This window comes from Nannospalax galili, unplaced genomic scaffold (genome assembly GCF_000622305.1).
Source record: "Nannospalax galili isolate Female #2095 unplaced genomic scaffold, S.galili_v1.0 scaffold567, whole genome shotgun sequence".
NCBI classification, from domain to species: domain Eukaryota; kingdom Metazoa; phylum Chordata; class Mammalia; order Rodentia; family Spalacidae; genus Nannospalax; species Nannospalax galili.
Genome location: NW_008357638.1, coordinates 122,044 through 140,960, shown reverse-complemented (window position 1 = coordinate 140,960; position 18,917 = coordinate 122,044). Strand labels below are relative to the sequence as shown.

Genomic DNA, 18,917 nt, shown 5'->3' with positions numbered 1-18,917 from the left:
CTTGGGTTAGGTAAAAATAATGGTAAAGTTTTAAGGGCACCCTTATTATTAAGATGATGCATCTAGTTCTTGCTCTGCCTTTACCTTGCCTGGTATCTCTGAAGAAGTAATGAAGTGGGACTAGAATGAGAATACTGCTCTGTGTATCCATTTCTCTATATCTGTCTTTTGTCTCTATCCCCTCTTTATTCACCCAATTCATATCATGTCTCTGTTCTCCTAAAATACAGATTTATTTAATTTGTAGGTTCCTTATATTCCCATGTTGAGATTCATTCTTGAAGCAAACTTTTATGTTACACTCATCCAGTTTATCTACTATTTTTTATATATAATTAAGGAAAAAATAAGTTCAGAAAGAACTAAGTTATATTATTATTATTTTAATTGATGCTAGGGATCAAACTAAGGGCTTTGTACATGCTGGGCATACTTGTCTTTCATTTGAAAAGGCAACCCTCCTTAACTCCAGTTCCAGGGGAATCTGAAGCCCTCTTCTGACCTCTGTGGCATTGCACAACATGGATACACTCACATACATACAGGCAATACACTCATACACATAAAATAAAAATAATAAAAAAACTTTTTTAGAAAGGCAGTTGAGGAACTGGAGAGGTGGCTTAGCAGTTAAGAACAGTTGACACTCTTGCAGAGGACACAGGTTTGGTTCCCAGCACTCACTCAGGCAGCTTACAACTGCTTGTAACTCCAGGTCCAGGTCCAGGGAATCCAACGCCTTCTTCTGGCCTCCAAGGACACCTGCATGTATGTGGTGCATATATAGACAAGCAAACATATACACATACATGTAAAATAATAAAAATAAATCTTTTCTTTGAGGGGGGTAGAGTCTTTTTGAGACAGGATCTCCCTGTAGCCACAACTGGCCTGTAACACTGTGTAGACCAGGCTGGCCTTGATCTCACAGAGATCTACCTGCCTCTGCCTCCCAAGTGCTGGGATTAAAGGTATGCACTATAATGCCTGGCAACAAATATTTTTTTAAGGCAGCTAGTTCTTGCCTTTTTATTTATAATGAATGAAAATTTTTTTGATCTTTTTGAGACAGGGTCTCCCTGTAGCCCCAGCTGTCCTGGAACTCACTATGTAGACCAGGCTGTCCTTGAACTCACAGAGATCCACCTGTCTCTGCCTCCTGACTGCTGGGATTAAAGGCATGCACCACCACATCCGGCTGAATGAATGTTTTTTAAGGCAACTAAGTTCTTGCCTTATTTTTACTTATAATGAATGAATGAATGAATGACTAAATAAATAAATAAATTAGAAATACATTTTAGCACATGTCCCTTTGCTTTTTTGTTATCATGGCACAATTTCCACTTCTTTCCTGTCATTTCTATTGGTCTTTGGGGTTATACTATAGAAGAATAATGCTTTACTTTTATCTCTTCAACTTTTCAGTTAGTGAAAATGCATTTGCTTAGAAGCTTATGGAAAGTTTAGAAGATTTAAGGCTTTGTCTCTTTGAGTTTTAAATGGTTAGAAATATAAAAAGTAGCAGGCTAGGGAGACAGCTCAGTTGTTAAAGTACTTCCCAAGCACCCACATAAAAAGGGAGGCATGGAGGCATCCCCCATACTGGGAGATGTAGAGATAGGTGGATCCCCAGGGCTTATAGCCCATTCAGCCTAGCATACTGGTAAGCTCCAATCCAATGAAGAGATGCTGTCTCAAAAACCAAGGTGGATACACCTGAGGAACAATACCTGAGGTTGACCCCCTGGCCTCCACATGTGTGTGAATACACACACACACCAATGTTAAAAACTCAGCTTCTGTTTGAAAATAGACGAGCTGTGTACTGAGGCACAACTTGCTGCCTTTAATACAGGCAGGAGTCTGGCACCCATATGGAGAGAAGCAGGTGGGTTTATAGCACTGAAGAAACTATCTGCCCTGTTTTCTTCTGTGCAGACCTTCCCCTCAGCCCCTTGAATGGGCCAGTTTACCCTTGCATGCTTTTCCTCCTGGGAAGGACAGTGTGGAAGAAGGCTACTTAGTCCTGGTGCTATTTAGTGAAGTCCTTTCCTAAGACAGAATGAGAGATGCAGAAAGAATAGCATCCTCCTTGACCACTCAGGAGGAATATAGGCCGAGCCCTCCATGGAGTGGTTCTCTGTGACCCTGGGGACCTGAATGCAAAGCCCCCGAGGGACAGCTCCTCTGTCGTGTCCCCTGTAGCTGCAAGACTGGAGGTAAACCATCAGCCTGCCTCCTGATCAGGAGAGAAGGCCCCACCCACAAATAAGCTTTGTCCTGAAGTACAGACTTCCTGCCTTTGGTATACAAATAACAAAATGCAAAGCAAGCTGGTCCTTAGAATCAGATCTGCACCAGCCAGGTCTGGTGATACTGGCCTGTAACCTCAGCAGCTGGAATCACAAGTTCAAGACCGCCTGAGCTACAGCACAGTGTCAATCTGGGCAGCTTAGGGACTGCCTCAAAATAAAAAGAGTAGTTGAGTGGTAGAGTGCTTGCCTAGCATACATGACCCTCAGTTTGGTTCCTAGGACTGCAAAAGAATAAAAAAAATCAAATTGTACTAATTTTACTTCATTCACATTTGAAATCCTGTGGTTTTAGGATGGCAGTTTTGGCTTTTACATTAACAATGATGAACAGCTACACAATTTAAAAAGGCTTTTTGAGTATTCAGTACACTTACTTAGCCTGGGTATGCTAGTAAAAGGATGGCTTGGGACCGGAGGTTGGGAAATGAAAATTACTCCAGACATGAGCAAAGGGTTATAAGTATTCCAGGAACAGGAAAGGAAGGAACAAGGCTTGCTATGAACTTTGAGCCTTGGATGTGGTTCACACTGGTGAGCTCTTGAAGACTTTCCTGTATATTAGCTTACTTAAACAATTTGTAGGCAGGAAAGTGAAGCAGTCCCCAGAAACGATCTATTATAGAGAGGACTTGCTCTTGGCCAAGAGGGAAGGACTAATATGATTCAGTACAGAGTCCTGTCTTTAAAGAATGTTAAACTGACAGCAATATACTAACCTTTAAAATTTATTTAGAACTAGGGCCAGTGAGATGATCCAGTGGGTAAAGGCACGTGTCACCAAGCCTGACTCCCGAGTTTGATCCCTGGAGCCTACATGGTGGAAGGAGAGAACCAGCTCCCAAAAGTTGTCCTCTGACCTCCACACACACACACACACACACACAAATAAAAATGTAAAAAAAGTATTTGGAACTAGAAGCACATAGTTTGGACCACTCATAAAAGTTAGTGTTCTTTTATGGGGTCAGCAAAATGGCTCAATGGGTAGAAGCACTTACCACCAAGCTTGATGACCTGAGTTTGATCTTAGGACCAATATTAGCTTACTTAAACAATCTGTAGGCAGGAAAGTGAAGCAGTCCCCAGAAACGGTCTATTATAGAGAGGACGGAAAGAGAAAACTGACTCCTGTAAGTTGTCCTCTGACTGCCACACATGACCATAGCATACACATACCCACACAGACATGCACACATAAATAAGTTAATTTTTTAGAATTAACACTCCTTTATCTCTGTTTTTACTTTGATTCAGTCTTTAATTTTTTTGAGACACAGTCTCCATGGAGCCCAGACTGGGCTGAAACTTGCTACATAGATCTGCCTGGTCTAGAACTCATAGTGGTTCCATCTCCTGAGTGCTGGGATTACAGGTGTGTGCCACCAGGCCTGGCTGCTTCTTTATGTCTTTTTAATACTTTTAGCTTAGGAATTGTTTCTAAATGAACATAAAGTCCTGTTTGAACGGTGTGATTTGTGATAGGCGTTTCTTTTCTTTTTATAATGCAGTCTATGCATGGAACATTGAAAAGTATTGAAGGGCCTCCAAACTTGGGTATAAACTTGCCTTTGAGCATTAAGCCTACAACTCAGAATTCAGCAAACCATGGCAAAGAGGACTCCAAGTCCATGAACGGGAAGGAGAAATTGGAAAAGAAGTCTCCATCTCCTGCAAAAAAATCCACGGAATCCAAGAAGATGGCCAGTCTTGGGTGGACGTGTTGGGAGTGTGACCGCCTGTTCACGCAGAGGGATGTGTATCTGTCCCACATGAGGAAGGAGCACGGGAAGGTCAGTGAGTGGCAGCCATGCCAGGGCACCAGGAAGAGCATCCATGCTGGCAACCCTCCAAAACTCAGTGCTTGTGGTTCTGTCAGTAGTTAGGAGTAGTGTGACCTTAATGTCTCTGTGCCTCACTTTAGCTGTTTGGTTCCCAGACCATCCCAGTCCTGTTCTGACACTGTCCTAACTGCCTTCCCTGCACACCCAGCCGTAGGAGTAGGTTGTCTACCATGTCTGTTGGCAGCTGAGAAAACAGAAGCAGCTAAGGCAGGTACCTGAGTGCGCCATTTAGCCCCATGACCAGAAAGGAAAAGAGAAAGTGGGGAGGCATCAGGGGAGCAGAGGAGGCGGGAGGCAGCAGAGGTGCTGAGCTTTTGTGACTCAACACCCTTCCTTGGGTTTTTAATACAAAGAGGAAGCTCATCGCTTAAGAACTTCTGCAACACCAAGTCCTGAAAATCAGTCACCAGATGAATATATTTTCTCTTTTTAAAATAATAATTACACATTTCCAACTGATAAGAAATTTGAAAATCACGCACTGGGGCCAGTGCGATGTCTCAGTGGATAAAATTGTTGCCAAGCCTGATGACCTGAATTCGATCCCTGGGACCCACATAAGAGGAGAGAACTGAGCCCTTCAAGTTATCCTCTGATCACCACATGGGTATTTGTGTGTGTGGGTGTGTGTGTGTGTATGTGCGTGTGTGTGCGTGTGTGTGGGTATGCATGCATTATGTACAGAAAAAATGAAGAGATGTAAAAAAAATTTAAACTCTACCCATTATTAGATTTAATAAAATAAGCAGAATTATTTTTTAATATGACCTGTATTTAGATGCCATATTGGGCTGTGTTTACATTTTCTGATTGGTTGGAATCCAGAACAAGTTCATATTGCATGTGGTTGTTGGATAATTTCCATCTGTTTATTCCATAGCAGTATTTCCTGCATTTTAACTTTTATTGTGTAATGTTCTGTTGTAAAAATTGAGTTGTTTGATAGATTATCCCTAACATTACTGGATTTGGGTAATTGTTTCTTTGTTACTTTGTTTAACCTGTCAGTGTTCAGCTTATATTATAGAATTTTGATTTAGATGTATATTGAAGTTTTTGTGTATGTGTATGTATGTATATGTATGTACCTGTTTGTGAGTATGAGTGTACTGTGGCACTGTGTATCATGGTCCTCATGTGAAGTCAGAGGACAATCTTGGGTATTGATCTTCTCCTTCCACTTGTTTGTGACAGTATCTCTTGTTCACTGTATGCACCAGGCTTGCTGGCCCATGAGCTTCTGGAGACCCTCCTGTTCCTCCCTCTATCCCATCTCACCTAGGAGTGCTGGTATTACAGAAGTACACTACTGTTTCTGGCTTCATATGGATTCTGGGGATTCAAATTTGAGTCCTCACATTTCTGCGGCAAGCACTTTACCCACGGAACCATTTCCCTAGTCCCAGGTTGAAATTTTTAGTTGTCTTAAGTAGTGTGTTATTTTGTATCACATCATGACAAACATAACACCAACTTGTCTCACTTTCTAAAAAATTATTTTTGTTATTTTTATTTTATGTGTATGAGTATGTTGCTTGCATGTATGTAAGTGCACCCATGTCATGAAATACCCATGGAGGTCAGAAGTGGGCATTGGATCTCCTGTAACTGCAGTTATGGATGGTTGTTAGCTGTCATGTTGGAGCTGGGAACTGAACCCAAGTGCTCTGCAAGAGCAGCCAGTACTCTTAGCCACCGAGCCATCTCTCCAGCCCCTTGTCTCACTTTTGATAATACTAAAATTGATTGATATGTTCAAAGGCATATTTTTGAAGAAAAAAATCATCTTGCTGCTTTAACGTTTATCTTGCTTTATCCTTGGGAAACTGTAAAGCATACATAGGAATTAATTTGCAACTAGTATATAGAGATCTTTGAAGAGTTTATTATATGATGTGCTAATTACATTAATCTCATTAATTTATACTATTTATTTGAGCTACGCATAAAGCTGATGTATTGCCCTGTGACCATCCAAATGGTATCAATTCACCTTTATCCATCATGGGGATTACAAATTGTATGGCAGTAGTATATATATATATTTTTTTTGTATTTGGTCTAGTTATATTATCTCTTCAGATAACAAGTAGTTCTTTAAGGAATGTGTTTGGCTTCATCTAGGCAGCTATTAGTGCTGTGTGGATTATTATTCTCACTGCAGGCAGACATTTTCTAAGATACAGATCAGACTGTATTTCTTTTCTTTAATAAGGCCTTGTGTTCCCATCACTCTTAAAAGAGCCTAGCCTTGTAGTGTGCTTTCCTGGGTTTGTTCCTTCGGCAGCTTTGTCATGGTATCTTTGCAAGGTGCACCCTGGACAAAGGCAACTCGGGGTTTCAGAAGCTGTTTGCTTATTTGCTGCTGTGATGTTTTAGGTGATCATTCTTTCCTTTGAGAATCCTCACCATCCTGATGGCTATCTTCTTGTTGTTTAGATCTCAGCTCAGACAGCACCTACCTGGAAATTCCTTCTTTGTCTCCTAAGATTGAGTGGCTCTTCTTCTTTCCCTTATACGCATACGCTATATGAGGGGGCCCCTTCTTTCTTCCATTCAGCTTTCTTCATGTCTTCATTGTATCTATGAGGACTTTGGTACCTTACTTTATAGTAAGTTAAAATACTTCTTGTGTTATGAATGTGACTGAGTTCTGATTTGGAAGATGTCTTGATCTTCTTCTCCTTAACTTTCTCTTTGAGTTTACATGCTTTAGTGACCTAAATATCATGTATTGTGTGGAATGGCCTTGAACTCACACAGATCTGCCTTGTTCAGCTTCTGAGTGCTGGGATTAAAGGTGTGTGCCACCACACCTGGCTCAGGCCATTTAGGTTTAAGATGAGCTATAAATGTGAAATATACATTCTTATAGAAGGAATTGAAACTTTGCTAAAGGTTGTAGGAGAACATGATTGTATACTTCTGTCTGGCCAGAACTGTCCAAATTTGCTGATGACTGATGAACTATCATTGTGCATTGTAAGTATGTAAATGTTCTGGCCAGTATATGAAGGTGTACTTGATTCCAAGACTATGATTAGGACTGAAAATAAATATATGAATATATAGACTGGTTTTTCAATAATCCAAATGCTTTTGCCAACCACAGTGCAGTCCCTTCTTTGGTGTTATTACTGGTAGCATGGTTATTATTTTAACATGGTTTGGAGAAAAAAAATCTAAGTTGGGACATATATACACAACTGGTATAAATTAATATTTTTATGTCAAAACAGTTCTGCCCCTGTTGTATGTATGTGTGTACTGGTGCATGTATGGATGGGAGGGTACAGGTGTTTGTGGACTGTCAGTCTTGATGCCCTGCTCTATCATGCCCCACCTCATTCCCTTGAGACAGGGTCTCTTGGAGTTCATCATTTTCCAGATAGGCAAGTAGCCAGCAAGCCCCAGCAGACACCTTGTTTCTGCCAGTCTCCCTCCCCTCAACTCCAGCACTAGGGATATAGGTATGTGTGGCCACATCCAACTTTTTTTACATAGGTTCTGGGGGATCTGAACTTAGGTCCTCAGACTTGTGGAGCAAGCACTCTATCCCAGTGAGCCATTTCCCCAGCCCCACTGCCCCTCATTTTAAATGGATTTGGGGTTTCATTAATTATTTTGATCTTTCCATCTAAACATCTTTACTAAAGGAAATACTTTGTATAGAACTCCATTTGTCAACTGAGTACTTAGTAACTTTGTCTTTAACATTAAAATTTATAGTTCCAGCTTGCTAGTTATTCCATAGCTTATAGCTGTGAAGTTTTTAACTTTTACTAACCCAGTTGTCTACTTTCAGTGTGGTTTTTAATTTATTTCAGTAATTGTTGTTGTAATCAGATATACCAAGTACTCAAAAAAATTTTGACAGTTAATACATATTTTTAAGTTAATGTGTCACATGTGTATGTGTCTGGGCATGTTGCATGTGCCATGAGATACATGTGGAGGGCAGAGGACAACTTTGTGGAGTCGGTTCTCGCCTACCTTTTTGTGGGTTCTGGGGCTAGAACTTAGGATAGGTGCCCTTGCATGCTGAGAAATCTTGCTGGCCCCCAGTGATAAATCTGGAGAGTGAGTCCTGTGATGGTTTTCTTATGACATAGTCATTCTCCAGCTTGTAATGAGTGAATGAATTTCATGAATCTTTGGAGTCACCAACTGAAATAGTTCTCTTTGGATCACAACTTCACACATGGAAAGGAGCTTTTGTGGTAATTACAAGTACATGTGAGTTCAAGTTCAGATTCAGGTATTTAAATGGTTTTCTAACAATAGAACCCCTTTCACCTTTGAGGTCTCCATACTCCTTTCATATAAGTGGCTTGTCAGAAGTCATTAGTCTGATGACCTCCCAGCTATGAGTCCTTCCTCAGATATGGGCTGATATGCAGTTTCCAGTGGGTTGTGTATCTACTGGTATTTTCTTCAGGTGCTCTGCAGGGTCCTTCTGGGAACCTCAAATTAAGATCCACTGAATGGGATGGTATCTGAGATTATTATAGATCAGTTATTCTGCAATTACATGAGCTAATGCTATATAAAGTAGTGTGTGTGTGCATGTGATGTACACTTGTTCAGATCTTTAAAATTACAGTGTAATCTTTGATTACTGTAGCCATTTTCTCATTTGTGTCTTCTGGTAACCTGCCATGCGAAGAAACTGTAGTAACCTGCTGGGAAGAAGATTCTGAGGCAGAGGGGTGTGTATGGATTGTGAACTCGGGTCTGTGCAAATGAAGCTGACAGCCTTAGAGTTCTTCCTCATGGGGATATGCTTCTGTTCTCTTCAACTTGGAAGGAGCCCAAGTTTCAGAACATGACAGACTTGAGTTTGAATGTTATCCTAACTTCGGTCAGCAGTATGGCCTTGTAAAAGAATAACCTCCCAGCTTCATTCTACATACATGTAGAATGGAAGCAATAATCACCACACGGGTCTTCTGATAATGAATATCATGAGACTGTGTGTCTGTCTTGTATAATACAGTACTATAGCTGTTCTCTTTCTGAATTCTAGATATGTTTTAACTTTTTTTGTTGTTTTTGGTCTTTTTGAAGCAGGGTCTCCCTGTGGCCCCAGCTGGCCTGGAACTCACTATGTAGACCAGGCTGGCCTTCTGACCTCCACAGGCACTTACACATTTACACACATATAGTCAATACACTCATACACATAAAATAAAAATAATTAAAAAAATTTTTTTGTTCTTTTTGAAGCAGGGTCTCCCTGTGGCCCCAGCTGGCCTGGAACTCACTATGTAGACCAGGCTGGCCTTGAACTCACAGAGATCCACCTGCCTCTGCCTCCCAAGTGCTGGGATTAAAGGTGTGTGCCACCACACCTGGCTTGTTTTAACTTTTAAAGGTTATATTTGTATATGTGTGCGTGCAATGCCATGGCATGCATGTGGCAGTTCCAGAGAGTTGGTTCGCTCCTTCTGCCAACTGGGTCCCAGGCATTGAATTCAGATTAGGAGGTTTCACAGCAGGGTGTCTTTACCCATTGAGCCATCTCACTGGCCCTAGATCATCTCCCATCCCCCCAGAGTCTTGCTATGTGTCCCAGGTTGGCTTCAATCTCATGATCCTTCTGCTTCAGCCTCCCATGTTCAGGGATTATGGGTGTGGGGTTTTCAAATATGCTCTCTCTGTGATAAACAATTCTTATTTTTTGAGACATGGTCTCATGTAGTCCAGCTGGTCTCAGTCTCTGTATGTAGTCAAGGTTGATCTTGATTTCCTGATTCTCTTGCCCTAACTTCCTGAGTCCTGGGATTACAGGCATGCAGCACCACACCTGATTTATGCAGTATTGAGGTTTGAATTTAGGGCTTTGTATATGCTAGGTACATGCTACCAATTGAACTATATCCCCAGCTCTAAATGGTTGTTTTTATATATACTTTGTAAATTTACAACATGTAAATACATTTAAATGTTTCCCTTTTTTTTGTCTTTTTGAGACAGGGTCTCCTTGTAGCCCCAGCTGTCCTGGAACTCACTATGTAGACCAGGCTGACCTCGAACTCACAGAGATCTGCCTGCCTCTGCCTCCCAAGTGCTAGGATTAAAGGTGTGTGCCACCACACCTGGTTTGGCTTGTGCCTTTTAAATGATGGTGAGTTTATGTTTCCCAGTTTGAAATGGCAATGTCCAGAGTCAGACTTACGTACCCAACCTGGGTCCTCCTCATATTTTTAAAATGGGCCTGCTCCCTCAAACTTTATGAAATTTGTGAATTAAGTATTATGCCTCCGTTTTGTCATCCTCATTTTAATCTGATAATGTCTGTTAGCTAAGGATAGAAAAATATCATCCGGCTTGCACATTTTTGCCTGATGGCTTCATTTTCTTTCTCTTACTGGTATAGTTCATACCACTGCCATGAGGCATGAGTTACTTTAATTAATGTAAATGTAGGAAGATAATAGATTTTTATCCTCAGACTCATCTTCTAGCTGTGAGGATATTGACTCTCTGCCAAAATCATACCTCCATGGCAACAGGTAAAAAAATAATGTTTTTCCTGTCTTTGGGTTTAGAATTTGTGATCATTCAAGGGTTAGGAGAAATGTATTTAAATTAAGTGCACAGTCTGAGATTTGGAGTGTGGCTTAGTGGTAGAGTGTTTGCCTGGCATACCAGAGGCCCTGTGTACCATCCCCAGTACTGCCAAGAATACAACATCATTTGCATTTTTAGTCTGTTTAGTTGTGAAAGGATAACTTCCTATTTGGTCCTATGTTTCCATCAGATTTAAACCCAAAGGTTAAAAGGCACATTAATCAGTTTGTGCTCAAAAAATATATTTTATGCATACATATGAATGTATGTATATAATGATGGTTTAATGAAATATTCATTTTGGCCACAGACAATATTTTAATGATTAATATCTATAAATGTTGTTATAACTTAGTGTTTTTTATTGGGTATTACATAGTTTTGTAGGAGTCCTGGCTTTTTAGTGTGAGGATACAAATGCTCTGTAAAAATGATGTTGACAATATTTAAAGAATGCTAAATGCACCTTACTATTGATGATTTTGGTAACTTGTGACTAAATTGAGGGTGGGGTGGCTATGACGGCAGCGGCCAACACTGATCAAGGACTTGGTGTGTGTTATCTACTCTCTAATTTGGGCCTTGACACAGGCTCTTGAGATGGACGCTAGTTACCAAGCTTGGGTAAGGTACAGAACACCCCAATCCTGCACAGAGGTGGTTTGAGATGGGTTTGTAGTGGCTCTGCAGGTTCACACAGCACCACACTGAACATTTACTGATGGCACAAGTTAGATCTTGATGGTTCCAAAGCTGGTTAATTTTCTTTTCCATTGACTTTGAGTATAGTTGTGGACCAGTCAGCAAAGATGCCTTTTCTGTCTGGTTTGACTTTAAAGAAAATCTTTTTTATTCATTAACTTTATAGGTTAGGCTACAAAGTAATGGGATTCATTACGGCGTTTTCGCACGTGATTTGTTCTTCATGTGTTCTGTGCCCTCCCCTCCTACCTCCTTTTGCTGGCTCCCCACCCCCATTGCTAGCCTTTTGCCATCATGTCATTATTCCATTGCCCTCTCTTTTGCTCAGTTTTTTCTTTCTCCACTTCCATGTACCTTAGGATTGCTTCCTCCTCTAACAATTACCTTTCTGGTTTCATGATCTGCATGCAAATAGTCACACACAGTCTAAAATCAGGATTGTGTATGAGAGAAAACTAGTCATATTTATCTTTCTGGATCTGACCAGTTTTGCTTAACATAATGATTTCTAGTTCTATTCATTTTCTTGAAAATGTCACTTCATTTTTCTTTACAGCTGAATAAAATTCCATTGTGTGTATATACTGCATTTCCTTTATCCATTCATCTGCTGGACACCCAGGCTGTTTCCAAATCATAGCTGTTGTGAATAGTACTGGCAGTAAGCATGGGTATGAAGATTTCTCTGTGGCAGGACTTGGAGTCCTTTGGGTATGTGTCCAGTAGAGGTATAGCTGGGTATTCGTATAGTTCTGTTCTTAGTTTACTGAGGAACCTCCATACTGACTTGCAGAGGGCCTGTATCAGTTTACGTTCTCACCAGCTGTCTATGTGCAGAGGTTCCTTCTTGTCCACATCCTTGCCAGCATTGTTGTCGTTTGTTTTCTTGAGGGAGCCTTGGCTCTGATATCCTACTGTCCTCAGCTAGGACCAGTGTTTTTCTGGAGTTGGTTGCAGTTGTGAATTAGCACCGTGGTGTGTGGCCATGCCATGTTTCATAGAATGGCCTGCGTTTCTCAGGGACTGCCCAGGATTATTTGGGATGAGAGGACTGTGGCCAGGTTGGGCCCCCTGGGAAAGGTTTTGGGTAGTTCCTGGAGAAAGAGATCTTCCTGCAAACAGTATGAGAACCTTGAAGAGATGCACCAGTTGGTCCACCCGGCAGCTCCCTCCCAGCAGAGGCCCTCTGGTGTTGGCTGATGGTGTACTGATAGGTGTTGGGGCTGGGGCACCAGGTAGGACCCTGGGTGGGAGTAAAGTGTCTTCTAGCTTCTCCTTGATCATTGTCATACCTCACACTCATGTACATCTTCTGTTGTCCCTGTCCTTTCTTTCCTGAGAACTCTACTATAGGCAATTAAGTCAGTTGACATTAATTGGGAGAGAAGCTATATATTGAGCTCTTATATCTGCAGAGCTTGGAAAGCTGCCCTAGCAGGAAGGGGGTGCCAGAGTATGACTTCAGTTTGGGAATCAAGTACATTTTTATTTATTTTCTGTAGTGCTGGAGATGGAACATAGGGCCTTGAATTATTTTGGGATCATCAAGAATCAGAAAAGCCCCAAACTTGCCTATAGAACAGAAAAGGGACTATAAAAGCTGAGGATGTAGCTCAGTGGTAGAGCACTTGCCTAGTATGTGCAAGGCACCAGTTCAATACTCAGTCCCCCTCCCCTCCAAAAAGAGTACTCACGTAAATTGAAATTGTTGAATTACTCTCATCCAGGAGAAGGGGCTATGAGATTGCGAACAGTAAATTGAAAGATGAAATGATAAGCAAATAACCAATTTCTGCTTCTAAAATTTACTAAGTATTCCTCTATGAAGCATAGAAAAATAAGACAAAATATCTCTCAAGAAGGATTAAGTTTCTGCAAATGTGACACAGATAGTCCAGTGGTCTTTGTTCCACTTCTTTGTGGCCAACAGAGCTGTGTGTTGGATGGAGAGGGTTTACTGCTGGGTGAACTGTTTATGTCTGCTTAGATATCTTTGGAGCCATTTTAATGTAAACTCACCCGAGTTTGCTGCAAACAAAGTTGAAGGGGGAGGTAGATCTATAATTACAAATGTGTCCTATAGGAAAGGACATGGCTTTATTAGCTCCTATTATGGGCATGGTAGACACCTTTTTTTTTTTTTTAACTTAAAAAAAAAAAACTTTAGCTGGGTGTGGTGGTGTACACCTTTAATCCCAGCACTTGGGAGGCAGAGACAGGCGGCTCTCTGAGTTCAAGACCAGCCTGGTCTACATAGTGAGTTCCAGGACAGCTGGGGCTACAGGGAGACCCTGTCTCAAAAAGACCAAAAAAAAAAAAAAAAAATTTTGAGAATTTCATACATGCATATAAGGTGTTTTGATCAAATCCATGCCTACTCTCTCCCCTCCAACACCTCCCATATTTCCCCATCTCTTTTTTTCTGAAAACTTTGTGTATTCTCTCTTTCTTTCTCTCTCTCTCTCTCTCTTTCTCTCTCTCTCTCTGTTTAAATGGGGCTTTTTGCTACTCTGACATTACCCCTCTGAAGAGGTAACCCTAAAATCTTTTAGGGATAAGAACTCCTAAATACTTTTCCATTTTTGGCCTTTGGAACAGAGTATGTTGCTAAGAGGCCCTAGGACATTTTGACTTTTAGCTAAGAAACTGACTGCTTTTCTTTGGGGTCTTTTTTACCCTAACTGCCTAGCCAATTTCTACCTCCTGTTCTTATCACACCATCCTCTGAAGAGGTTACCCAAATTGCTGATAGGGAATCAGGACACAGACTGTTCTAGCTTCTTCCATGCTGAACAGGGATGCAGGGTGAGGCAACTGACTGAACAGGGATGCAGGGTGAGGCAACTGGGGTACCCCTTCAGTGGGTCTATCTAAAAGATTCCTAAATTGCATAACTCGCCACCACGTGGAGGCAGGATCCAGGCACTCTCAGGCAATTCCCTGCATTCTCAGCCCCTATGCCAGAGGGAGGCCAGAACCCTGCACTCTCTGGTGTGCTGAGATCACAGCTGCTACACCGATGGAGGTCTGAGCCCACCTTCTCAGGCTCCTTTTTTTTTTTTTTTTTGATGATTATGTATGAGAGTTTTGCAAAGTACATTGCATTAGTTATTAAGTGTAGAAACCCCAAATCTAAGGGCGTGTAGTCAGTGTATGACACAAAGTCATAAAGCACATATGTCGAGTCCTGGTAATCAGGTCAATGTCCTTGTTTCTGAAAGTCTTAGGGGCTCGGATGCTTAGAGCTGGAGTGGTTGAGGGTCCCAGTGGTTCTTCCCAAGAAGAACCAGTCCCTGTGATTGGAACCCAGCATAGCAGTCCCTTGGTATCTTTGAGCATGGGTTTCAGGACAGCTTCTACTCCTCCATACCAAAATCTAAGGAGTACTAATCCCTTAGAGAGTGATGCAATAGCTGTGTATGTTTTAAATTGTCTCTGGGTGACAAAATCTTTGCTACAGTGAAATAGCATGCAAATGACTGATACACGATTGCTTAGATAATGATGAGAAGAAAAAGTGTACAGTAGAGATGGCCCTTATTTTTGCCAAATATCTTCATTCTGTGGTTGGTTGGACCAGAGAATACGGAACCCCTGGATTCAGACCTGTAGCTGTGGAGAGCAATTGTAGTAGATTAGACCTACTGGCAGATCCCAGATCCCAGAACACTCCCTGGCTGGCTCTACAGAGCAGTTGCCTGTAGGTCCTGGAGGGCCCCTATACTTGTAGACTTGCAATCTTCATAGCCCTTTGGTCCTACCTGTTCTACTTCAGTGACGCAGGGCTGCTTGTAGCCCCCGACACATGCCGTTGTCTCCCTTGTCCTCACTACTTCCTCTCATTTGCCCAGGATTTACTTTCCTTACCTCCTTGCTTGCTGTGAGCTGGTCATGGCCAACAGCAGGCTCTCCATGTCCACTATGCTTGGGAGCTTGGGATGACCTTCCAGGTTATGCTTGCGTCCTCTTTGTGGATCATAGCATCCTCAAGGATAGGGAATGCCTGGTGGATTAAAACCAGAGCTTAGTAGGTGGGGAAGGAAAGAATCCAGATGAGCAATTGTCAGTCTCTGTGGTGTGCTGAGATAGTGAGGTTGGTTTGTTTTTTTTAGTTTGGCCAAAGACTGGCTTTGGTCACCCACTGTCACCCCTTTTTGCACCCATAGATTTGCACCTTTGGTTTACCTTGCTGTTGGTCAGATAGAAAGTTTTGACCAGAAACTTTGGCTAAAAGGGCCTGAATGGAGTAATGTGGGCTCACTAAGCAGACTCAGACAATCCTGAAAGCACTAAGCCCTTACGTACCAAGTTGCTTCTTTGCACATGATACACATAGAGCACATATGGCACTCACTGAAGAGTCTGTACCCCTCAAGCCATATAAACAGTAACTGGTTTAAAGCCGGCAGCTTCAACACAGTGAGTAAGATGTTTGCAGACAACCAGATGTCCCTGATACATTGCCTGTAGGGCTGAGGGAGGAAGAAACTTCCTCCCCAAGCATTTCCTGTTTATATCTGGGATGCTCTGGCAGTGGTTCTCTTGATGCTGAGCTGGTGCTGGTGCCCAGAGAAGTCCTGCCACAGGCTGCTTTGGGTCAACATACTAGGCAGGACTTACTGGCCCAAGAACAACTCTTATTAAAAACACTGCCCACAGTCAGACACTGAGTTCAGCTCGCTGGCACAGATGACTGTTTCTCTTTGGCCCTGCTTCTGCCACTCGTAGCCAGTGGCTCCAACTTCTAGGCCTCCTCTTCCAGGTGTCTTGCATGAGCTTGAGTTTTGCTGTCGCTATGCTGTGCTGCTTATTATACAGCAAAGCCTTTAATTTTTCATCCTGCTACCTTTGTCAGGAGCATACCCATTTCTCTTGTCAATTCAAACCTCGTGTCCCTCCCTGTCCCCAAGGTCCCTGCGATGTAAAATCTGTCTGCAGGTCCTGTGAGGTAGAGGTGAAGGAGAGTCAAGTTTTTAATGCCTGGAAGAGCCCAGCTTCAGGTTTAATGAGGGAATCAGTGCTGGAGACGGTTGATTAGCTCTGTCTTGTCTCAGGATTAGGGCTGTGCCACAGCAGGATTTGCCTAAGAATACAAACATCATTTATCATTTTTTAAGGAGAATACATTCCTAATTCAAACTGGCAGACCAGGTTTATAACTATAGAGTTTAACTCATAATTCTATTGGCATGTTAACCTTACCTTGAAACCTGATGTGCTAGAAGTGAGGGTGATATCAGGAAATGAAAGAGCATTCTGGGCAGGGTTTATTTAATAAGGAATTGTAAAATAAATGGCACCTAGAGGTCATGGATTTCTACTCAGCTCAATTTATAGATAGGCTAACTTGAAATCAGCTCTGTAGGACTTTTAGAGTATGCAGCCTTTCTGTCAAAACCCCAGGGTGTTATTAAAGTAGCCATCTCTTTAGGAGAGGACAAAATTTTGTTTGGCGGAAAAAAAGCTGAAGCTTGTGGGTAGAAGCAGGCACCAAGGAAGGTTCTGTCCCATCCACTAGGTTTAGCAAGACCACAGGAATGTGTGCTGTGTCTCAGGGTGGTTCAGGGAAGGAAAAAGGAACCTGTGGAGCCTTGCCCCTTCAAAGCCAAATAGTTCCTGAACAGGAATCAGCAAGGGAGCACAGTGGAGCCTCCGCACAGTAGAGCCTCTGCCTAGTCATCCCACAAGGAATTCACACACAGGGGTCCCTGAGCACCAGGTCCTTTTTCTTAACTCCTTCTAGCATGATGGCTAATGTACCCACCAACAGTTTTGATAAAATGGAATATTTAGACAGTCGGGGAAACCCTGTGTGATGTAGGGTTGGGCATATGTCCTGTAGAAAGTAATCTGTCACTGGTCAGTTTCTTTTGACTTTTTTGTTTTTTTGTCTTTGGAAACAGGGACTCACTATGTAACCATGGCTGTCCTGGAGCTTGCTACATAGACCAGGCTGGCCTCAAACTCACAGAGATCAGTCTGCCTCTGCCTCCCGAGTGCTGGAATTAAAGGTATGTGCCACCATGCACAGTCTACTGCTTGGTTTTAGTGTCCATTTTTGGACATGTAATTGTACTTGCTTTTTCCCTTCCTAAAGTTATTAATACATTTCTTACAGATCATCTGATTAAAAAACGGTGATCATTGGGGGCTGGGGAGATGGCTCCGCGCTTAGGAACTCTTGCTACCATTTTGTATCCGTTCTACAATGGTGAGAGTTTTATTGCTTTACAATTCGCAACATTAACCTTTTGTGTGAGTACACATGGACACACATACGCCATTATCAGAGCATAACTTGCCCAGGAGTTGGTTCAACTTCTACCACGTGGGTTCTGGGGATTGAGGTCAGGTCATCAGACTTTGGGGATAAGCCCCTTTACCTGTTAAGCCACCTTGCTGGCTCTTTTGTTTGAGCATGCACATTTGTTCTTAGGAGCCCTGTCCATTTCAAAGTTGCTTCTTCAATGTCTAGCTACCGTTTAATGATGTTGCTAGACTGGGACCCTATTCTAGAACATGTTACATTAAACAATAGAAGCATTCCTTGTGCTTTGAAGATTATGACTTGGGTGACCTAGATTGATTATCCACTTTGTTAAATAGGTTTGGTTCTGCATGGTTGTGGTTTGTATTTTTTATTAAATGTGAGACTGTGTTCTAAGTGAAAGACCAGGAAACCACATTTCACAACCTGCCACTGATTTTGTAAATAATCTGTGGAACCTTAGCCATGCTTATCCACGTGTCTCACTGCCTGGCTTCAGACTGCAGTGCAGAATTGAGCAGCTACAGCACAGACTTTATGGCCTGCTGAGCCAAATGTGTTTACTCTTTGGCCCTGTCCAGAAAAACTCGGCTGACACATGCTCTAAATTCATACTTTGTTCCCAGACATTTCCCCAGAACTGCTCCATTTCAACTTGTAGAAATTTGAGTGATGTGATTAATTTTAGTACTCTAATGCTATTTCTCAAAGCTTCCACGTGTGGGCAGTTTGTTTCCTGTACTGTGTACATCAAAATACCACTATCCTTGTCTATTCTTGGATATGGTGAAATTGGAACAGAAAAATTGCATCAGTGCTGAGATGTTAAATTCTCCCTGTAAGGATTTAAGGGCTTATGACAGTGTTCCATATTTGTAGCAGAAGGCTCGTACTTGTTTCTGTAAAGGATCATTTGCTGAGTGAGGAAGGGTGACTGGGGTCAGCAAGTTTATTTCCTTTCATTTAACATCTGTAACTGGAGGTAACAGTTTTATAACAGGACTCAAAGCTGTCTAGTTCTGTGGGCACAAAGTCACTATGTCTAGTACTAACAGGAAGAACAAGAAATTTTAATACCAACCAAACATTACTTATCCTGATGTAAAACTTGAATCTGAGCAAAAATTGTAATCTTAGTTACACAATAAATATGCTAATATTTAATTTTAAATGGATTTTTAAAAATGAAGTATTGAGGTGTAATTTATATCTAAT

At 41.8% G+C, this 18,917-nt stretch overlaps 1 protein-coding gene across 16 annotated transcripts in view; it reads left to right on the top strand.

Moving 5' to 3' along the window:
• The window catches only part of Znf532 (zinc finger protein 532), a 130,902-nt gene that overhangs the window by 86,424 nt on the left and 25,561 nt on the right, over positions 1 to 18,917 (top strand). For 14 of the 16 annotated variants that reach the window (XM_029557333.1, XM_029557326.1, XM_008855357.3 and 11 more), the window contains one exon: positions 3,827 to 4,108. The exons of the other annotated variants lie outside the window; for them this stretch is intronic. In XM_029557333.1, coding sequence (XP_029413193.1) covers positions 3,827 to 4,108 — 282 coding nt within the window. The remainder of the gene's footprint in view (positions 1 to 3,826; positions 4,109 to 18,917) is intronic. 16 annotated transcript variants of the gene reach the window in all.